This window comes from Equus przewalskii, chromosome 14 (assembly GCF_037783145.1).
Source record: "Equus przewalskii isolate Varuska chromosome 14, EquPr2, whole genome shotgun sequence".
Lineage (NCBI taxonomy): Eukaryota > Metazoa > Chordata > Mammalia > Perissodactyla > Equidae > Equus > Equus przewalskii.
The window spans coordinates 35,920,361-35,938,060 of NC_091844.1; the positions used below are offsets into that span (position 1 = coordinate 35,920,361).

The following is a 17,700-nucleotide window of genomic DNA, read 5'->3' on the forward strand; positions in this document are numbered from 1 at the left end:
TCCAGGGGTTTGGAAGGAGGGAGGGAACCAAACAGGAGCCAGATGTGTGCGAGTCCCCCCAGCTCCTGCCTGCCTCCTCCCTTCTCTCGGGCTTCTTAAAACCCGGAGCGCTGACAGAGGGGGATCCGGAGGCAGGCAGACGCCGAGCAAACAACTCCACTCCACGGCTCCTCCCGGAGTGGAAGCCCGGAGGGAGGGGGGAAAGGAAGACGGGCATGCTCAGTAGGCGGGACAAAGTTTTTTTTTTTTCTCTCTCTCCCTTTTTTTTTTTCGGTCGCAAGTAGGAAGCTTTTTGCACTCCACCACCTCTGGCCGCTGGGAAGACGTCATCGCTTCCGCCCTACTTCCTCCTCCTGTTGGCGGCGGTGAGAATCCAATATGGAGTAAATCGGTGGAGTCGAGAGATGGGGCTCGGACGGGGCGCCCTGCACCGCCTCCCAGGCGCACCTCCCCCGGCCGCCGACCGCTCCCCGGAACCGTGATTGGCCCGGCCCCCCCCTGGGGCGACCCCGGACCGAGCCCCCACCCGCGGCCGGCCATCTCGTCCTCCTCCTCTCAGCAGTCCCCGCCGCTCCACGGCGCGCTTGTTTTTCTCCTCCTCTCCCCACCGCCGTCCCCTGCCCAAATCTCTCCCCCTCCGCCGCTCCCAAGCCCCCGGAGTCCCCGCCCGCCTCGCCCCTAGGCGCTACGGCGCTCACTGCCCCCGCAGCTTGCCTTTGCACCCCTTCCTCCAAACCTCGCCCGGCGCTCCGGTCGCCCTGCTTCCCCTTCTGCCTTCTGCGGCGCCCCCTTCATCTTTAGCCGCTCCCCCCCAACCAAATCAGGCGATCTCCGGAGATGTGAAGAAGGCGGGTGAGCGGACAGGAAGATGAAGGGAGCAAAGCTGCCCGCCGCGGGACAGGCGTCTAGGTGAACAGGAAAATGACCGAAGAAACACACCCGGACGAGTAAGTTTGGCCGCGGAGTGGGACGAGGGTGCCCCGCGGGGACAGCGTGGGGGCCGGGGCTGAGGACGCGGGCGGGGACGCTCGTTGGGTGAACTTGGCGTGGGGTGCAGCGAGTCGCTGGCCTGTGGGGTTTGGGACGCACGATTTCCCCTCTTGTTGAAGTGAGGAGGGGGCAAAAACTGCTGCGGCCGGCAGGGGCGCGCCTTGGGTCGGCGGGCTGGTGGCCGCTGCGGGGGCCAAGGGCGCGCGGGTGACCTCGGGGCGGTCCCCGCTCCCTCTCCAGGGACTCACAAACACCCCTTCCCCCTGAAGTCCTCAGCGGCTGGAGGGGAAGACCTGACACCCCCGCTCCGGTTTCCTGGGGTCGGTGGGTTTTTACATGCTGACTTTGTGACTCTCTCGCCCCGCCGCTAGCCCGCAGTCCCTCCGGGAGCCCACTGGGGCCCAGGCTCCGCCATTTCTTTTTCTTGAATCGCTCTCATTTGCATACCACATTTTCATTCATAAAAAACACGGCAGAGCGAGAGGAGAACTGGGCTTTGGCTGCGCGGGGGTCTGCGTGCGCCCGGGTCCTTGCGCCGCCGGGCGAGCTGGAGCCGCCCGAGGGGTCCCGCGGCGCGTGTGAGTGTGTGTGCACGCGCTGATGGCCCGGGACAGGCGCCCTGCGGGGTCGGGGCAGCTCGGGGGGCGGATCCCAGTCGTGTGCGGCGGGGGCGGACGGGAGCGTGCGGGGCAGCGCGCTGCAGGCCGGTGTGTGTGTGTGTACGTGTGTGTGTGCGCGCGTGCACAGGCTTGCGTGCCCGGCCCGCGGGGAACAATGCTCGGGGCGCTCCGCCTAAGGGGCTCCCGGGCAGACCTGCCACCCGCCGTTGGACGGTGCCTTTCTCCAGCCCCGGGCCCAGGTGCAGCTCTCTCCTGCCTGGCGATCGCCGAGTCGGGTTTGGCTTTCTCCCACCCGCGCCCGAGGCGTTTCCAGTCGCGGGTGCAATGGAAGCAGGGCCGCTGCGCCCGGCGCCTGAGGTCGTCCGCCTCGGTCCGAGCGGTCACCGCACGGCGACTGCCGCCGCTGCTCAGTGGCTGTGCCCGCCACCAGCACTTTTTTTTGTGAATAAGACGCTCTCCTTTATTGTCACATGATATCCCTCCCCTCCTCCCCTGCACATTCATAAATCCGGAGCCGGCCTCGGCTCCTTTCATTCAGAGCTGCCATTAGCCAAGGTAGCGGCGGCGCCGGCTTGGGCACACAGAGGCGGTCTGCAGCCGCCGGGACGCGCCTGGGAGGGGGGCCCCTCGTGTCTGTGGGGCATCGGGCTGCCAGTGGCCAGCTTCCGAGGCCCCGGGTCTTATGCCCCCGCGAGCATTGAGACTCAGTACAGAGAGGGGAAGTGACTCAGGGCTGGGCGACGGGGAGGGCTTCTCTTGCAGCAGGTGACAGAAAGCTGTTTTCTACTCTAAGAATCTACTTACTTTTTTTCTTTTTGGAATGCCCGTTTCTTCTTTGGCGTCTGCTGTTGCCAGGCTGGATTGGAGGGGGTTGGGAGGGTTGGTGTTGGGGAAAGGGAACTTCTTCTTGTGGGTCCCCAGGGAGTTTTGACTGCAGTAACCCATGGTCTGCTGGACACCCGTAGCTGGATAGGATCCTGCCTGGTGTGCTTGTCGCAGCCGTGCCATCACATCTGCTGGTTTTTCTATTTTAGACATTTTGCTTTGCCTTTGTAGACTGTATCTTCAAATGGTAAAATGAAAACAAGTTGCGCTTGTAAGGCTGAAATATGGAGGGGAAGAGATACGCTGCTGGGCCTTGCCCCCTTCAGAATTGACTAATAAGCAGGTATTTTTATGGTTCCTCGTTTGTCCCTGCACACACAAATAGCAGTAGTAGCAGTGAGGGACGGTCGCCTTTCTCTGGGCTTCCTGCTTCTTGGAGATTGGTTCCGCCACCCTACACTGGGTTCCTTGGCTCCATCTCTTGGGAGTACTGGCCTGGCCCCTCCCTTTTCATGGCAGTACATCCGCTTTGCATCCTACTCTATCTGGTATCCAAAGCAAAAGGATTTCTGGTGGGATCACCAGCAAGAAATAAATCTTCTCTATGCCAGGCTTTCAGAGCAGTTCAGCACGGAAACCCGCTGCCCCCACTGCTGTCAGAAGCCCAGTTGAGACAATGGATGTTTGAGGACAGGTTCTGGTTTCATTTAGAGAATCAGAAAGCTGTGGTGCCTTAGCCCACTGCAGAAATGGCCTTCTCGGCATTACTTTTAATGTAATGACCTTGACGTGAAACATGAAATGCCAGGTAAGACGACGGCCGCATGAGTTGTAAACTGCCGTTTGTGGACACTGTCCATTATATTGTTCAATGTTCTTATGTAATGACCCATCTGAAAAATTCCTTTTAAATGTTTAGTGCCAGGAAGAAGGTTTCTCTCTGAGTTACAGAGCTTGCTGTGATTGCTTTTTTTGTTGTTATTTTGCTACCACTGTCTGGAAGCTCAGAGGTAAAATTATTACTTGATTATGGTAGCCATATTAGTCTAGGTTTTTGTTAGATTTGTTTACCCCTCCTCCATATGAATTTTGGTCTTCATTATCTCTTCTAACGGTTTTATGTTTGAGGTCCCTCAACTACCTTTTGGAAGCAGGCAAGGTGTGTTACATATAAAGAGAATTGGTGACATCGAACTGGAGACCTAAGGGAGGTATATTTGTGCCTTAGGTAAAATAGGTTTTCTTGATAGTCCGTATATATTTAAGGTTTTTATTAAACAATACAGATATTTAAACATCTGTTTAAGCATTTAGCATCAGAATACAATAAATTAGAATCTTGCCACTGGTAAAATTGTGCTTAATTTTAAAAAATAGTAAAATGTTTTGTCTTCTAATGTTCTTTTCCATGTCAATTTAAAACTCCTCTCTAATAAATGTATGGTAATTCAGGAAAGATTGTCTGCTCTTTCCACTGATGGTCCTAAAAACTAGCTCCATATAGAAAATATACAAACCCTTCTTTGATCCCATTTCAGATAGAAATGCACATTAAGATTTACAATTCTACAAATTTATTTTTAAAATTTAAAAAGTAAAGAACATCAAACTATTGAAAGTGGTCTTTTGTACATAGCAATGGAAAAAGTTTTCAAAATCATATGTATTTTGTCTGTATCTTTAAAGCATTTGATCATGGCTATGAATGGTTTGGAAATTTGCAGGTGAAATGAAGAAACCCTTCTCAAGCGAGTGGTAACTCAGGAGCCATTGGGCCATCGGGCTGCCATTCAGCTTTCTATTTTGTTCCTCTCATAAACTCTTCTCTGAAACACACACCTTGCTGAGAATGGATTTGCAGCTTTGCCCTCAGCCATATTTTTCCTAATGTTGAAACATTTCCCGTTTTTAAAAAAGTCTTAAGTATTTTCCTGAATCATTTCAAAGAAATTAGACATCAGAACTCTTATATCTAAATGCTTGAGCTTACTTTCCAAAATACGGGAATATTCTTCCGTGAAACCCCAATATCTTCATCACACTTTACAAAATTAAGAATAATCTCCATGATGTTTTTAACACTCAGTCTTTTATAACAGCTTATTCTAGCCAGGGGCCAATCACAGACCCCGCTTTAAATGTGTCTGTAACATACTTAAGACTCAAGGCATAACCATTTGCTAACTTTCTGATCTAAGGCAAGTTACTTACATATCTCAGCTTGGTGTTATCTGAGTGAATATGATGGGAGTAAATATTACCGATTTCGGGGAGTTGCTGTGAGAATTAAATGAGATACCCTATGTAAAGCTTACAGTCCAGCAAGCATAAAACAGTGTTTGGTGTTGGCTCTTTCCAGGGCCGTGAGATAGGTTTGTTACAGGCTTAGCTTGTCAATTTTCAAATAACCCATTTAATCGATAAAGAAGCTTAAAGTTATTTGCCTAAGACAGCAAAATTTATTCATTTGGCCTTCCTAACAATCCTATGAGGTAGATGGTATCGTTACCCCCATTTATAGATGGGGAAACTGAGGCCCAGAGAGGTTAAGTAACTTTCCCAAGGTCATATTTTTAGTAACTGAAGGAGCTGGGATTTGAGCAGCCCAGCAGTCTGGCTCAGGAAAGACTGTTTTTAGCCACTGTGAGGTACTGTCTCAGGAGGGAGAGAGTGGCCAGCCTTAGTCATTCTGACTTCAGAGCTCACACCATGTCTGCCAGTCATGCAGTCCCTGATTCTTCTCAATTGGTGACAATCTGTCATTGCCATAATTTTTTCCACTTCCCTTCCCTTAAAATGCAATGAGGCACATACTGAATTAAAGTGAATTTAAATAAACTTGGACTTGTGAATTCTGTGATACACATTAAGATAATAGGAGGAGTGTGAATTCAGAGTTGGTTATTACTGGAATGTTAGCTCTCCATTCGTTGAAATAACAGTTGTAGAAATTAGACCTGATACAAGTATTGATCCATTTTCTTTGCATTGGCCTTCAAAAGGAGATATGTTTCTGCTGTCCATAAGTAGAATTCGTAAATGTTAAAAACATGGAGTTGACGTTGCAGAACTGGAATCTTGGTCCGTTTATCAGATAATCTTCAAAGCACGACAAAACAAAAAAACTTGGAAAGACCTGAACAAGCTTGTCACTAGAAAATCAGAGTGCTTCCCACATGCACTTACTGTACAGCTGGTTAGGTGGCAGGCCTGGACTAACCTCCATCTGCTGGGTTTGTTTCCAAAGGGATATTAGCAAATGCTACCTTCTGTCTAACTATAGCTGATCCCCCCTGCTTTCTGATTGCTTTAACCAAGAAAATAAGTAAAATGTGAATCACTACGAATACCCAATCTATTCTGCCTTGACAGTCTCCTTACTTGTGCTCCTTAGTCTGGAATTCTTTTCTTCCTTGCTTCCCTTCTTCAAACTAGTGATGTTCTGCTCATTCCCCCCAGCCAGCTTTTCCTTTTGTGAGAGTCCTCCTAGGCTTTCCCCACTCCCACTCTCCAAGTCTAAATTGAAGACTCTTTATAGCATCCCCCGCCCCCCCACCAGGGCCGTATGGTGGTTATCACCATTTAGAGTTGGGCTTATACCCCACTATGTTCTGGCCCAGAATATGAGCTTTTTAGATTGATCCAGGGTTACCTCTCAACTGCCTAGTTTTCTAGTTGTTTTCCCAATACCATTGGGCACATTGTGGTTGCCTAATAAATGTCTGTTGAATTAAAAAATGAATTTAATTATTTTAAAATGCTGTTCTCTCCCTGCCGACTGATGCAATAATTACAGTTGTTGTATTTGGTTAACCTAGGGCGTGCATAAGCCGCCTTCTGAGAAACTCCTTGTTGACATGAAGCTGTTGCCGCATTCTGTGGAAATTGGGTGCAGAACTCTCCGGTGGTGGTGGTCTGTGATTGACAACTCAAAACCGTTTTGACTCCAGTCACTCTTGTGGGAACTGGGAAGTAGAAGGTCTTGAGCTCAATAAGCCAGGGCCTGTGTTTCTGCCTCTGCAGAAATCACAATATTCACAATTTGCAGTAGCTGCAGGGTTCTGATGGAGTTCTAACGCTTGAAGTTGGAGACAGCTGTGCTGATGAACTCCAGTATTGGCATAGTTCCTCTAGTGCTGGGCTGAACACAAATATACAATCTGACAGCAGACTCCTCAGAAACTGAAGAAGATGATAATAGAGGCAGAGCAGGAAGTTTTGGTGTGTGTGGTGGTTTGTTTTGGCTTGTTTTCTCTTAAGTAAATTGGGCTGTTTTTCTTAAAGACCCAGTCATATCAATAAACTCATTGACTATTCTTATAAATGTTTCTTTTTAATCAATATTGAAGGCTAGAACATTGATGATATTTAAAGGCATTTTCTAGGGCTTTTAGTCACTGGAGTAGAAGGAGTATTTTGCACAGGTGCACACAGTGCTCTGTGGAGTGAAATGTGTCTTCTGCATGCTTTCCCTGGGGAGGCATGAAGGCTTGTTATATTACGGCTTGACACGTGTCCCATGTCATGGAGAGGAAGTGAGGCCGGGATCTTAGTAAAATACTTGATATTAACTGGCATAAGAGTTAGATAAATTAAGGAACAACTGTTTTATAATACTCATTTCTCAGGTAATCTTGTCAACAGTATGTTCATGTGTGGCATATCGCACACGTGATAGCAAATTGTGCTTATGTTATTTATGCTGTTCTCAAACGGTAGTTGAAGATTTACTTAAAAATAAAATTTCTCTGTTAACTTGCACTTAGAGCGTAGAGGTGGAGAGATGGATTTTGACGTCCCCCTAGCATTTGGCACTTGTGATTGAAGAGATTAGAACAACACCAGCAGCTTCTGAGATGCGTGGTTCCGGCTCCTCTGTGGACTGAAATAATGATTTTTCAAATCTGGTTGTTTTCATTCTTAAATATATACTGTGTGGCCCATTCATAAATGATTAAAACTTAATTATCAGGTTCAGTTTTAAAATTTTCTTCCCTAGTTCATCTGGTAATGAAATCTTTGTGTTGCCATTTTTATTATTTATTTCTCTTATTTCTTTTTCTCAAGGCATCACTTTGGCTCTGGCCTGCAGGATTGCTTTTTCACATGAGGACTGTTTATTTTGTATTTGCATCCCACCCTCACTGAGAATGCACAGACAAGCTTGGCCCACCGTCCTTCCAGTTGTGGGATCAATGGCTTGTTAACCCGTCTTCCCACAGCCTGGCAGAGGGCTGAGTCTGTAGTAGGCTTTCTGCAAATGTTTATTGATTGGTTAAAATAAATATTCATTAAGTGAAAAGTAGTTTTACCTTATATAAAAATGTAAATGGTCATTCATGTTGTACCTACAACCAAAAGGACTTTGAGGTTGCTTTTTCAAAACTACGAAAAGGGGCAGATTGCCATGATGGTGGTGGAAGAAACATGGACTTTGGGGTCACACCCTGCCTCTGCCCTCTACTGATGAAGGGACCCTGGCAAATGCCCTAAGCCATGAGCCCTGGGTTAATGTAATCCAAGTTCATTCTGCTGCCTACTTCGTAGGCTGTTAAAAAGTGGAGATGAGGTAGCAAAGGGAAAACATGTTAGCGCAGCGCCTGATAAGTCGGGAATTCCATGACAGTCCTCCACCTCTGGTGGAGCTCACATCATGTAGCCAGGGATGATTTATTTTCAGAATTTCCAAGGCAGAGCACATCCATTAACTATTTTAGCCTCACAGCAACCTTTTGAGGCAGGAAATGAGATTCTCCCTTTATGCCTAAGAGAGTTGAAGTGACTTGCTCAAGGGGGTTTGTGGGAGAATTAGAGGCTAGAAGTCATGTTCTTCTTTTCATTTGGCTTTCCAGTCCTGTCCTGATAGGTCCCTCTAGAATAGCACCTTAGTTTTGGTACTTTAATTTCAGTAATGCCCAACTGACAATTGGCCCCTTTGCTCAGTGATCCTAGTTGGCTATGCTTTTTGAGATTTGATGTCTTTTCGTAGCTCTTATTGTCAATGTAATTACCTATAGTAGCATCCTTGGCTCTCTTGCCATCCCTATCTGTGGTTTAGAAATCATATTACGAACAGCGTTCAAATTGTGTCTAAAACAAGGGTCAGTAGGCTTGGTGGGGATGGGTGGGGCTGAGGGCTCTCTTAGGAGTAAGTTGGCTTCTGACTTGTTTTGTCTACTTGCATGCCATGTTGGTGTTTGCATTTTATGTTTCCAGCCAAGGAATAAAGTGGATGCTAGCCCAGAGGTTTAATTTAATCATCAACATCCGAATAATTTTACAGACCTTTTAAGGCTGCATAAGTGTGAATATAGTCTTAATATAGCAATTAAATTTCTCTCCTTTGCTTAATAGGTTAAGTCAAATCTATGATTTTTCTTAGGTTCAAAATTCCAAAACAGGGCCGGCCTGTGGCCGAGTGGTTAAGTTTGCACATTCCGCTTCAGCAACTCAGGGTTTTGCCAGTTCGAATCCTGGGCGCGGACATGGCACTGCTCATCAAGCCGTGCTGAGGCAGCATCCCATATGCCACAACTAGAAGGACCCACAACTGAAAATATACAACCATGTACCAGGGGGCTATAGGGGAAAAAAAAGGAAAAGTAAAATCTTTAAAAAAAAAAAAGATTCCGAAACAGGTCTGCTCTGCCGGGATGGTGTGCACTGGCTCAACGTTACTTACCTCTGGCCCTGGAAGCCGAGTGGCTGCCTTCTCATTACTGTGTGTGTGAACGGATTTCAGTCAGGAGTCTGCTGTTTGTAAACCAGCTTTGAGGCCCTTACCGTCCATCCTTACATGTCTTTTATCCTAAGGAAAATTAGGGGATACTAGATTACAGGTGATCGGTTGGAGTGTGGTGGACTTTGAATCTGAAGAACTTGGCTTTAGAACGTACTTGGACCCTAATTGCCAAGCCATGTATACATTATTTTATTGGATAAAATAAATAACAGTCGGGGTGAGGCTCGAGGAAAGGTAGCAACTAGCTGTTGAGTGGCATTTGCTTGCTGCACCCAAGGTAGCAGACACCTAATCTTCGGGAAAGTCCCAGAGCTGTGACTCAGAAGGAGTCTGCCCTCAGGAGCTTACGTTCCAGGGTGCTGGGCACTTTCGTATGCCTTAAGGGTAGGAGGACAGATCATCTTCATGACTCATTGATTGACTGTCAGAGTTGTTTTCCCTTTCCTTACCCACCTTCTGCAGGGTTCCTCCTGGAGCTGCAGGCATTGGGATTCCCAGATTTGGGGAGGGGGGACTCTTCATACATAGTATTAAAGGAACAACATGCCCATCTCAACACCCTAACAAGTTCTTCAAGTTATTTTTAGGGTGTGTCTGTGTGTGTGTGTTTTATGTGCATGTACATGCGCACTCACACGTGGATGGAATATGTCCAACAGTCAAGCATCCACAAACTACAGGGGAAGAAAAGATGCAGAGAGGTTAAATATCTTGTCTGAGGTCACAGAGCAGGACTTGTTATTTTTAACCCAGGTCCTTTGACTTCAAATCCCATGTCTGTAGAACAACATTATGTATCATAACTTCACAGATCCTCACATTTCTCAATAAAAAAATTTGTGTCCTGTGTGCCAGCTTGGTTTGTATTACTGTGGAGCAAATGAAATTAGAACTCACCTCAAAAGTTGAGATGACATTTCTTCTTTGCATTCCTGTTCAGCTCTGTGGAGTAGGGAACCAGTACCTGCGGAGGTGGCCTTTTCTGTCCTGATATAAAGAGCAGCTCTAGAGATATCTCTTTTGGAAAGAGATCCAGCCTCCTGACCCTTGAGGGAAAGAGTGTGGGAGCAGAACGGACCTGTGGATTCTCCTGGATCTGTGTTTTAGCTTAGCTGTTTTGAGAGGGGATCAAACTTGAATGCACATAGGGTATCACCTGGAAATCTTGTAAAATGAGGATTCTGATTCAATAAGGCTTGAGATTCTGTATTTTTAACAGACTGCCAGGTGCTGCTGATCCATGGACCACGCTTTGACTAGCAAGGGCCCATCTCTGGCTGTGATGATAGTGAGCGCACAGCTGCCAGGTGGTGTCTTCACAGGCGGCTTCACAGGCTTGGCATTTGGAATCTGTTGAAGAAGCTCATTGGCCAAGAAGGTGGTGCTTACACACTGAGAGATGTTATCAGGCACCTGCACTTCCCCATCGGTGGCAGGACTTACAGCTTTGAGGGATAGCTCCATTTCAGATGGTAGTGTGCTGGAAGAATTTTTTCTTATGACTTAAAAATGTTCCTGGTGAATGCCAGGAGGCCCAAAGGATTTGTCACTTAAAAAGAAAATACGAAGTCCCAGCGCTTTGTGTGTAATGTCCCACGGTCAGCTGGCATTCTGCACCTTCCGGACAAATCAGCCTGCCGCCCTGCGAAGCGGGCAGGCTCAGCCCTAGAAGAAATCACAGGAAGTAATTAAACAGAGAAGGTCAGAGAAAGAGGAAGTGGTTGTGTTGTTTCTGATGCGAATAGCATTGTTGTTCCTGGGGATCAAGATGATGATGTTTAAGTCTTCTGGAATGTGACTGCTTGGGGACTTGATTGTATTTAAATTGCAGCCCTTTTAGTTTATTCTGGTAGACAGCAATCTAGTTAGGAAATGAATTGCTTTTAGGTCTTATCAGGAATCCCCACGTGCCTTAGCAGCATCTTAAGCAGGGAGTTGCTTAGAGCTTGGCAAATTGCACTTAGATGAAATGAATGTCAAGATTATTAGAGGTTAATTTTAGGTGTCTGGAGTTCTCCCTAATTCTCCTGATTAAACACTTTAACATAATAGTTTCCTTAATGGGAATAATGATGGAATATTAGCATGCATATTAAACCATTTACCCAAATTTGAATAGGGTTAAAATGCAAATTATCCTTCACTTGTCAGTGCTTACTCTTTAGAGATAATTCCTGGTGAGAGATGGGGAAGAGACTGGAATACGAATCTGAATGGGGCTTTCTACTTGAGGGCGCATTGCTAGCAAAGCTGAGAATAGACCAGAGGACTGGAGTAAGTGAGAGACCCTTTGTTTGCCCAGAAAAGAGGTACTAAAAATACCAATGCCTGTGGTAGTAATAACTGCACCATGGAGGTAGATGCAATGGGGAATCTGAAACGAGCTGACTGTAGACCCTCTGGTTGTATCTTCATTAGCCTGTCATATTTTTCTTTCAGGGGAAGGTGATAAGAGACTGAAAGTCCCTCCCCAGCATTTAGATAGCCCCTCTGAAGTCTTGGACTGATGCAGCCGCCCAGCAGTTCCCAAACAAGTGCCTGGGAACCCATAAGCACTCCAAGTGTTGTTTGTGAACCGAATGCATAATGTCATATACTCTTTCAGTGTACGTAGCTGCATTTATAGAATAATAAAATACAACCTTGGGGGCTGGCCCCGTGGCCGACTGGTTAAGTTCGCGCGCTCCGCTGCAGGCGGCCCAGTGTTTTGTTGGTTGGAATCCTGGGCGTGGACATGGCACTGCTCATCAAACCACGCTGAGGCAGCTTCCCACATGCCACAACTAGAAGGACCCACAACGAAGAATATACAACTATGTATCGGGGGGCTTTGGGGAGAAGAAGGAAAAAATAAAATCTTTAAAAAAAAATAAATACAACCTTGTTATAATACTGCCAAATTCACACTGAATGTCATCTTTGTCTCAATGTACAGTTATTAAAAAATAACAGCTATAATCCCTGGAGAAGGGGACTAGGCCCCTGAATTTTCTCCCTCTGAGTACTAGAAAGTTGGGAATCATTGCTGTGACCCTCATTCTGGAGCTAAGAACCCAAGTGTGGTCATTCTGTAGGGGGCACATATACAGAGGTGGGTGGCAGGTGTGAGGGAAAGCGGAGGACCAGTTGAATTGGAGGTAGATGGGGGAGTTGGACATGAGTCAGGACATCGCCCTACAGACTTGGCATAAGGTTGGGTTTTCTCATAAAGGTGGGGAGCTAGGGGCATTTGTCTTCTCCGTGTTTTAGCTCTTCCCTCTTTCCACTCTAGTAGTCGGCATTTTTAGAACACCTGTGCTGTGCAACTCACACTCTATTTATCGTGGAAAAGAGGATACACCCAACACTAGAAGCTCTTGAAAGGATACCAGGTAGCAAAGAAGATGGGTGCTGTTGCCATGTGTAAGTTCTGGGAGTCAGGAAACATAGGTTCCCATTCCCTCCTTGCCACTAACCTGCTGTGTGACCTTAGGCAAGACGTCGAGCTTCTTAGTCTGGACTCAGCTGTCTTGTCACTAAAATAAAAGGACTGAATAATATCAGAATATTGAAGAACTCTTCTAGTTCCAAACATTGCAAGGGGAGTTCATATTTAAAAAAACTTTTATTCTTATTTACAAGTATAATATTCTTTTTTTAAAAATAGAGACAAATGCAAAGAAGAAATTAAAATACCTCTTGCTGTACCAGCCAGGAGAGAGTTCACTTTCAACAAGGTGGGATTGAGTTTTAGAGGACTCAGATGAGGATGGGGGTGGTGCTTGGGGGGAGAGGGCGGGTCTGGCAAGTTGGGGAAGGAGGCATCTTCTGCCAAAGGTTCTTCCCCAGGCAGGGAAACTACCTCTGTATTTATGCTGGGGGAGCTCAGAGAGAGAGCTGCTCCAGTCGGCTGAGGCTAAATTTGGGAGGTTCTTGTGTGTCAGGCTAACAAGTGGGTATTTGGGCTTTTGTTCTTTAGGTAGAATGGAATTGTTTAAGGTTTGAAGCAAAGAACTGATGAAGTGGCATATTGGTAAATTCCAACTAGATAGAGGGTGCAAGGCTTTCGAAAAAGGCCACTAGTAATTGAGGCTCCACCATATGTGGGCAGGGCTTTTCTCTCTGGCTTTAATAAAATGCAGTAGGCATTGCTATAGAAACCTTTGTTCCAAAGAGGTTGTCCTTATGTTTATTGGAAGATGGTCAAGGGGGCTGTGAGATTCAGAACAAAATTAACCAGCTTCCTTTGTAGATCACACTTACAGCCTGGAAATAACCCAAGTGAGGGTTTTTGTTTTTGTTTCTTTTTAGTATTGTGACTTCTGCAGGAACACAGCACTGGTCAAGTGGAATTGCCCCTGTGAAGTGGAGAATACATTGCCCTTTCTCAATTGAGTAAAATGGTTGCAACTTGACCATAAAATTGTGGAACTGGGGAGGATCTTAGGAAAATACCAGCTCAGCTCCCTTCTTTTACACATAAATTGCAGTCTAGAGAGGTCGAGTGACAAACCCAAGGTCGCACATCTAGTTGGTGTTTTGGGATATGTCAGTGAACAGATGTCATCTGGCCTTTGTTCCTGTCCTGTTGTGGGTGCTGTGTTAAATATGTATGACAATTGCTACCCTCTAATTGAACTGTCAGGAGACAGGAAAAAGATGGTGGAAACATGTTCAGTTCAGATAAATGTGGCCCGTGTTGATGGTCAACCATCAACATTGAATAGATTGCTAGCCTTGGTCATCCCCTGTATAAGGTTGAGATAGATGAGCTTGCCAAGCCCAGTTCCTGTGTAGCTCTCCTGCCAATGGCAGACAGGGGTCCCGAGGTATGGCTTCCACCTGTCATGTTCCACGGACAGGAGGGTAGAGAGTGGAGGCAGAGGAGGACGTCCTTCAGCTCGCCATCCTAGGAGAGAGGAGAAGATGAGCCCTTAGATGAAAAATTGAAATACACATGATGTTCCAAGGTTTTTGCACCTGGGCACCAGCAAGAACGTTGATGAAACATTACCTGTGCTTGTCCTTCCTCCCCAGCTCCAGTGCCTTCTGTTCTCCCCATGTGTTTGCTTTTGATGTTAACTGCCAAGACGGTGTGGTCATAGACAGCAGGAAGTAATATTTGATCTGCACATCTCCTGGGGTGGGGCTCGGTCGGTGGCAGGATGGGAAGGGTGGCGGTTTGGGTACATGAGTGTGAGAATTCCGCACGCCTCTAAACCAACAGATGCTGTTAAGCAAGAGTGGAAGGGAAAAGTTGACCAGCTGGTCATATAAGGAAAATTTTTTATGATAGCTTTTTACTCTTAAGTTTTTATAAGGCTGCTGCCGCATAGGTTAATTCCTGATAAAGTTGGGATTATCCTTGGTACTGAATCACACAGCCAAGGGCATGTAGAAACCTAGACTTGAGGAAGAGTGAAAATAATACCCACACCAAGACACACTATCCCTGGGAGCTGGGAGGACACACCCACTTTGCTGTGGTGAGACTTGATCCATTTCCCAATCCTGCTTTGAAACTGTAGTTTTCAGTCAGGACTCCCGTTGCGATAACAAGATTCATGCTGTTTGTGTAGGGTAGGAAATTTGTTTTTTGCTTTTTTTTTTTTTAGGAAATTTGTATTTTTTAAGAATTTCCTTCCTTTGGGGTTCTATACCCCCCCCCCCCCCGGCCTTTTGTTTTGCTTTATTAATCCCCATCAGCTGGGCAGGCTTCTTACAGAGTAAAGAATTCCTTGTCAGCCTAAAGGTTCCGAGCTCCCCATCCCAGTGCTTCTGGATCATCCAAAGAGTCAGGGCAGTTTGGTTATAAGTGATTTACCTGCAGCTCCCTCCTTCCATGTTCCTCTTGTTCTGCATTGGGCAGTACAGCAGTGATCAAGAGAATTAGACAGGTGTGGTCCACCCTCCACCCCTGGCATATAGCCTGAAATGGAACCCATCCCCCCAACTGTCCTAACAAGGACAGTTTATCAATATAAGAGGCCCCGAGGTGGGGGATGTCTGGGGGTGGTTTGGGATGCTATTGAGGACACAACACCCTTCCATCTTTCCACTCTTACCTCCCTTCTCCCTAGACTAACTGAATTAGAATTTCATCCCCACCCCGTGTGTTAGTATTTTAACAAATCCGGGAGATTCTAATGTGCCTTGGACTAATCATAGTTTGGAAGAAGGGAACACCAACCAAACCTAGAGTGTTGTAACCAACCAAGACAGCATTGACCAGGGAGCATTTACTCTTTTTAAAGATCCCCCTGGGTGACAGATGTTAACTAGACTTATTGTGGTAATATATACAAATAGCGAATCATGCTGTACACCCGAAACTAATAGAATGTTATATGTCAATTACAGCTCAAAAAAAAAAAAAAGATTCCTCTCTATCACTGCCCATTATTTTATCCTGAATAGTTGGCCATATCGGAGGGTATTCAAAAGGCCACACACATCCATCAGTGAACAGGAATGTTCTGAAGAATGTTACTCCTTCCCTTCCCTTTCTTTCCTCTTGGTTTCATCTCATTCAAATTAAATAACAAATAATCTCTTAGGGAGGAAGATACCAAATTGATGCTACATGTGAAATGAGATCATAAGAGACGATAAAAACCAAATTCTAATTGTTGATCCAAGAGGTCTTTTATTTAATAAAAAATCTAAAGCCCACAAAAAAATCACCTACAGCTGTCCAAAATTATGACTTTTTTATTATTTTTAAAAAAGGTTTGGCTGAAACTTTAAAAGCCCCATTAATTTTTTTCAGAAGTTTTCCTTGGTGATGTAACACAGATGCCTTTAGGATACAAATTTAGCTATTTTAATGTTAAAGTAGTAAATGTAGAAATATAGGGGTGTTTTTTATTTCGTCTTTTCTTTTTTTTTTTTTTTTGGTGGGGTGGGCCAGTTGTTTTACAGGGAACAGGAGTAGTTCTTGCATTTGATTTTTGACAGTCTTTTGTTAACATGGGAGCAGTAGTTGCTCAAATTTAAAGGAAAACAGAGCTGTAGAATTATGTGCTTTTACCCAGAAATGAAAATACATTGACTTAAAACAGATGCCTCTAACAAAAACTAATGCCAGGTTTTAAGATTGTAGCTTGTCACCCAGAAGTGTGACACCACATGCAAATATGGGGAAGGCTGAAAAATTGTTTTAATAACTTAGGAGAAAATGTGAACGGCACACCTAAAAATGGGACAGAGTCTTGCACAACAATATGAAGGTATTTAGTGCCACTGAACCATACACTTAAAAATGGTTAAAATGAAATGTTATCTATATTTTGCCACAATTAAAAAATAATGAAACATGAAACCAAAAAAATGGGACAGAGTCAACTAATGATTTAAGAACTCAAAGACTTCTTTCCGGAAAAGTGGCAGCCTGAACACGACTGCCTGGGCCTGTGTGCCTCAGACACCCAAATCTCCTATTTCATATCCTCTAGTAGATTTCTAGCTTTCTGTCCATCCCTGCCTAGTCCCCTCTGCTCCCCTCTTCTCCCCCAGAAAGCTCCCTTCACAGAAGGGATTGAGGTAGATGAACTTGGAGATTAGGCCCAGTGGTGCCCAGATGTGTATCTCCTCAGTTGACCTAGTATGTGTGTTTCTTTCTATACTAATATGTCTTGACAAGGGCTTGGAACCTCCAAGAAAGTTCTAGAAGTGGGAACAGCTTTGTGGTAGAGCTAACAGCAGAGCTGGTCTTGGTTGTGGTGGTTTGGGTGATGGGCCCTTCCCAGATGACCAGAGTTGAGGGTCAGCTCGTTCAATAGCGACCAGCCAATTCGTCCTTTGGCAAGCCCTTCACATCCAGAGAGCCTCGGTGGTTCTCAGGGACAGTAAGAATGCCAACTTCAGAGACTGTGACAGCCATATGGGATAATCACAAAAGTGTAATACTCTCATATACGTGTAAAAACCGATCAGGTCGGCCCTTCCTCTTTTCCCTGTTTGGAGACGAGAAGATTCATAATCAGGCAGGTGAAATTAAGAGTCACTTAATTCAAGCAAACATGTGAGAATGAATATCTGCTGTAGCACAGACCTGTGAAAAAACAACTTGTTCTTTGAAAATGTTAGGCCCTTTTTCGTTTTTTTTTAAGATGATGTTTCTCTCTTTAACTAGTTTTACTAGTAGCGTGTTGGTGCAAATTAGATTGTTAGCATTTCTGAGGTGGTATACCCCTAGAGTGGGAATATTAGCAGCAACTTCTTATATAGCTTTTGTTGAGTTTTTCAATAAAACTACTAACGAATATAAAATAAATAAAAATAAATGCACTAACTCTTACCAATAAGTACTCAGTCTTGATGGTTGAACATCTATGTTCATTCATAAACTGTTTATAGATTTGACACTTTCTGGCCTTGGGAATCCTTAAGTCACCACATTCGATACAATTTGGCAATCTCTATGTCCAGTAGAAAAAAACAAATGTAGTGAACTGCTCTGATAAGCTTTAAGGATAGGGTTATTTGTGGTCGAGGGCACATTTGTTCCTGTGAAAGCACACAGTCTCTCTGGGGATTGAAACA

The 17,700-nt window shown here is 45.4% G+C and overlaps 1 protein-coding gene across 2 annotated transcripts in view; it reads left to right on the forward strand.

Annotated features, from left to right (window-relative positions):
- The window catches only part of SPRED2 (sprouty related EVH1 domain containing 2), a 117,087-nt gene that overhangs the window by 2,802 nt on the left and 96,585 nt on the right, over positions 1–17,700 (forward strand). Inside the window, exon 2 of one of the 2 annotated variants that reach the window (XM_070572469.1) lies at positions 285–947. In XM_070572469.1, coding sequence (XP_070428570.1) covers positions 922–947 — 26 coding nt within the window. In that variant the 5' untranslated portion in view covers positions 285–921. Of the gene's footprint in view, positions 1–148; positions 948–17,700 lie in introns of those variants that run through there. The other variant, XM_008535077.2, reaches the window with a different exon arrangement.